This window comes from Oncorhynchus masou, chromosome 32 (genome assembly GCF_036934945.1).
Source record: "Oncorhynchus masou masou isolate Uvic2021 chromosome 32, UVic_Omas_1.1, whole genome shotgun sequence".
In the NCBI taxonomy this organism is placed as follows: Eukaryota; Metazoa; Chordata; class Actinopteri; order Salmoniformes; family Salmonidae; genus Oncorhynchus; species Oncorhynchus masou.
The window spans coordinates 80978742-80983741 of record NC_088243.1 but is presented as its reverse complement, the minus strand read 5'-3'; the positions used below and the strand labels follow the sequence as shown (position 1 = coordinate 80983741).

General features: G+C 44.9%; 1 protein-coding gene across 2 annotated transcripts in view; it reads left to right on the top strand.

The window, feature by feature from the left end:
* LOC135526670 (serine/threonine-protein phosphatase 2A 55 kDa regulatory subunit B beta isoform-like) overlaps positions 1-5000 on the top strand; it is a 93620-nt gene that overhangs the window by 80128 nt on the left and 8492 nt on the right. For both annotated transcript variants that reach the window (XM_064955212.1, XM_064955213.1), the window contains exons 5-6: positions 3366-3543; positions 3779-3943. In XM_064955212.1, the coding sequence (XP_064811284.1) occupies positions 3366-3543; positions 3779-3943 (343 nt within the window). The remainder of the gene's footprint in view (positions 1-3365; positions 3544-3778; positions 3944-5000) is intronic.

Sequence of the window (5000 nt, the reverse complement as noted above, 5' to 3'; positions counted from 1 at the left end):
GGCCACTAGGGGCAACAGTGAGCTCTGTTAAGAAGGTTTCGGTTTTTCTAGGGCTTTGTGGACGGAGAAAGTTGAAAGTTGTTTATATTTTAGTTGTAAGCCTTTCCCAAACCTTAACCCATGAGAGTTCATCCCCAACCATAAGAATTCATAAGAATTCTGTGTTAATGCCACTTTGAAATTTGACATTTGAGAAACATGGATGAACGTCTAATTCTGACATGAGACTGTGAGAGCTGGTTGGAGAACACACACACGCACGCACGCATGCACACACACACACACACACACACACGCACACGCACGCACACACACACACACACACACACACACACACACACACACACACACACACACACACACACACACACACACACACACACACACACATGTAAGAGCAGAATAATAAGATGTAAATATCTAATTTTCTAAGGGTTCCAAATAGGAAATGTTGTTTGATATCACTGACATGAATACTTTATGAATGAGGAATATACTGTATAAAGCAAATGGTTATAATCCAGTCTTCTGGCAATATACAGTATTGCTCTCCTGCATAAACCCATTGAACTTTGGCTATTCCAAATGACTGCACATTGCCAGATGTATTTCTCATGGTGCATTCGGTCCTTATCACTGAGAGAAGAATCTGTTTTTCAACACTGGTATATAGAATCCCTCAGACTGCTCTCATATGTACCATCAGCACTGACAGAGGAGTCCCTGTCACCATCAAACACACACAGAGAGAGAGGGAGGGTGATAGGGAGACAGGGAGATAGGGAGAGAGGGAGACAGGGAGATAGGGAGAGAGGGAGATAGGGAGACAGGAAGATAGGGAGACAGGAAGATAGGGAGACAGGAAGATATGGAGACAGGAAGACAGGGAGATAGGGAGACAGGGAGATAGGGAGATAGGGAGACAGGGAGACAGGAAGACAGGGAGATAGGGAGACAGGGAGATAGGGAGATAGGGAGACAGGGAGATAGGGAGACAAGAAGATATGGAGACAGGAAGACAGGGAGATAGGGAGACAGGGAGATAGGGAGACAGGGAGATAGGGAGACAGGAAGATAGTGAGATAGGGAGACAGGAAGATAGGGAGACAGAAAAACAAGGAGATAGGGAGACAGGAAGATAGGGAGACAGGAAGACAGGGAGATAGGGAGACAGGGAGAGAGGGAGATAGTTTAGCGAGAGGGAGGGAGATAGTGGTAGGGAGGGAGGGAGATAGTTTTGAAAAACTCCCATATCTACTGGGTGAAATTCCACAGTGTGCCATCAGAGCAGCAAGATTTGTGACCTGTTGCCACGAGAAAAGGGCAACCAGTGAAGAACACGCACCATTGTAAATACAACCCATATCTATGCTTATTTATTTTATCTTGTGTCCTTTACCATTTGTACATTGCAAAAACACTGTATATATATATATAATATGACATTTGTAATGTCTTTATTGTTTTGAAACTTCTGTATGTGTGATGTGTGATTTTTATTGTTTGTTTCACTTTATATATTATCTACCTCACTTGCTTTGGCAATGTTAACACATGTTTCCCATGCCAATAAAGCCCCTTGAATTGAATTGAATTGATAGGGAGACAGGAAGATAGGGAGACAGGAAGATAGGGAGACAGGGAGATAGGGAGACAGGAAGATAGGGAGACAGGAAGACAAGGAAACAGGGAGACAGGGAGATAGGGAGACAGGAAGATAGGGAGACAGGTAGATAGGGAGACAGGAAGATAGGGAGACAGGGAGACAGGGAGACAGGTAGATAGGGAGACAGGTAGATAGGGAGACAGGTAGATAGGGAGACAGGTAGATAGGGAGACAGGTAGATAGGGAGACAGGTAGATAGGGAGACAGGTAGATAGGGAGACAGGTAGATAGGGAGACAGGTAGATAGGGAGACAGGAAGACAAGGAGACAGGGAGACAGGGAGATAGGGAGACAGGAAGATAGGGAGACAGGAAGATAGGGAGACAGGGAGATAGGGAGACAGGAAGATAGGGAGACAGGAAGACAAGGAAACAGGGAGACAGGGAGATAGGGAGACAGGAAGATAGGGAGACAGGAAGACAAGGAGACAGGGAGACAGGGAGATAGGGAGTCAGGGAGATAGGGAGACAGGGAGAGAGGGAGAGAGGGAGAGAGGGAGAGAGGGAGGTAGGGAGACAGGGAGATAAGGAGACAGGGAGAGAGTGAGACAGGGAGATAGGGAGATAGGGAGACAGGAAGACAGGGAGGCAGGGAGACAGGGAGATAGGGAGACAGGAAGACAGGGAGACAGGAAGACAGGGAGACAGGGAGATAAGGAGACAGGGAGAGAGTGAGACAGGGAGATAGGGAGACAGGGAAAGAGGGAGACAAGGAGAGAGGGAGATAGGGAGACAGGGAAAGAGGGAGACAGAGACAGAGAGTGATCGAAATGTGCACTGAGATGAATACGATGAAAGGGATCATCTCTCTCTTTCGCTCTCCTTTCTTTGCAACCCCATCACCCAGGCAACCATGGTCTTTAATTCTCACACAGAGAGTCCCGGTTCAGTGCATCTATTAGTGGCACTGAACCTCTGTCTCTGTCTCTCTTTCTCTCTCCTCTCTCCTCTGTCTCTGTCTCTGTCTCTGTCTCTTTCTCTCTCCTCTGTCTCTGTCTCTGTCTCTCTCTCTCCCTCCCTCTCTCTCTCAATTCAATTCAATTCAATTCAAGGGGCTTTATTGGCATTGGAAACATGTGTTAACATTGCCAAAGCAAGTGAGGTAGATAATATACAAAAGTGAAATAAACAATAAAAATGTACAGTAAACATTACACATACAGAAGTTTCAAAACAATAAAGACATTGCAAATGTCAAATTATATATAATATATATATATATATATATATATATATATACAGTGTTGTAACAATGTACTCTCTCTCTCTCTCTCTCTCTCTCTCTCTCTCTCTCTCTCTCTCTCTCTCTCTCTCTCTCTCTTTCTCTCTCCTATCTCCTCTGCTTCTCCTATGTCCTCTGCAGGGCTCTGCAGGGCTCAGTGGTACACTCAGGCCATCCCTGTCCCCTCAGTCCTAACACCAGCTCACTAGGCATGCTGCTGTACAGTCTACCACTACATTAAAGTGGAGACATACAGTACATGAAGGCATATGACAAGATGTGCATGTGTGTAGCAGAGACTTAATGACTGTATAGAACCAGGCATTCACTGTGTATGGAAATAGAAAGAGATGTCAATCTGTGAATGTTCTTTCCGTCTTAGATTCTAAGATCTGTGAGGCAATTAAGTTTTATGATATTTAAGAGTCAGTCATGTGATGTGAAAATATGCACTGTGTTAAACCTCCCTCCCTGCCAGGTTCCTGTCCTCCAGAACACAGATCTGATGGTGGAGGCGACAGCGCGGCGTGTGTTCAGTAACGCCCACACCTACCACATCAACTCCATCTCTGTGAACTCTGACCTCCAGACCTACATCTCCACCGACGACCTCAGGGTCAACTTGTGGAACCTGGAGATCACCGACCAGAGCTTCAGTATCCTTTCACCTTTACCCCTTAACCCCATACTAACATACCCTCGGTCATAGTTTATCTGTCTACAACATTTATAGGTTACTGACTGCTGCTTCTCATAACCTTTGACCTCTAGGAACAAATGCTAAAGGTTGTGTTCTGTTCCTCTTTCTCTATAAACAATCCAAAACATTTAACTGAATGTGACATCCTGTTGTTCTCCAAAACGGTTATTTCTCCCTGAGCCCCTCCCCAGACATCGTGGACATTAAGCCGTGTAACATGGAGGATCTGACGGAGGTGATTACAGCAGCAGAGTTTCATCCTCAGCAGTGTAACACCTTGGCTTACAGCAGCAGTAGAGGGTCAGTACGACTCTGTGACATGAGGAAACAGGCGCTCTGCGACACACACTGCAAGTGTGAGTACTGGGAACAGGAACACACAGACATACACACACGCACGCACACACTCCAATCAGACATGGCGCACGGTGTGACAGCCATGTCACTGTCTGTGGAGGGGGAAAGAGATTCAGAAAAGAATGGAGAGAGGGAGGGAAGTCAAGTCTCGGTCTCGGTCTCGATTGAACCAATCTTTATCCTACTACAGTCAATGGCATGGCTAGGACTGATAACCACAAACATCAATAAGGTTGTCTGGCTGTCTGTCTTCTCTCCCAGTCAAGACAAGGAATGTCTCAACGTCTCGAAGCCCCTGTCTGTCTCTGGGAGCGTCAGATGATATGCATATCCCTCTGAAGGAAATGAATAATGAATACATTGACATTTAAGCCTGAGGTTGATGGTGTAAGATGTTAAATAAATACCTCCCAATGGAAATACTACAGCTGCTTCCCAAACGGCACCCTATCCCCTATATAGTGTACTACTGTTGACCCTATCCCCTATATAGTGTACTACTGTTGACCATATCCCCTATATAGTGTACTACTGTTGACCATATCCCCTATATAGTGTACTACTGTTGACCCTATCCCCTATATAGTGTACTACTGTTGACCATATCCCCTATATAGTGTACTACTGTTGACCATATCCCCTATATAGTGTACTACTGTTGACCATATCCCCTATATAGTGTACTACTGTTGACCATATCCCCTATATAGTGTACTACTGTTGACCATATCCCCTATATAGTGTACTACTGTTGACCATATCCCCTATATAGTGTACTACTGTTGACCATATCCCTTATATAGTGTACTACTGTTGACCATATCCCCTATATAGTGTACTACTGTTGACCATATCCCTTATATAGTGTACTACTGTTGACCATATCCCCTATATAGTGTACTACTGTTGACCATATCCCCTATATAGTGTACTACTGTTGACCATATCCCCTATATAGTGTACTACTGTTGACCATATCCCCTATATAGTGTACTACTGTTGACCATATTCCCTATATAGTGTACTACTGTTGACCATATCCCCTATATAGTGTAC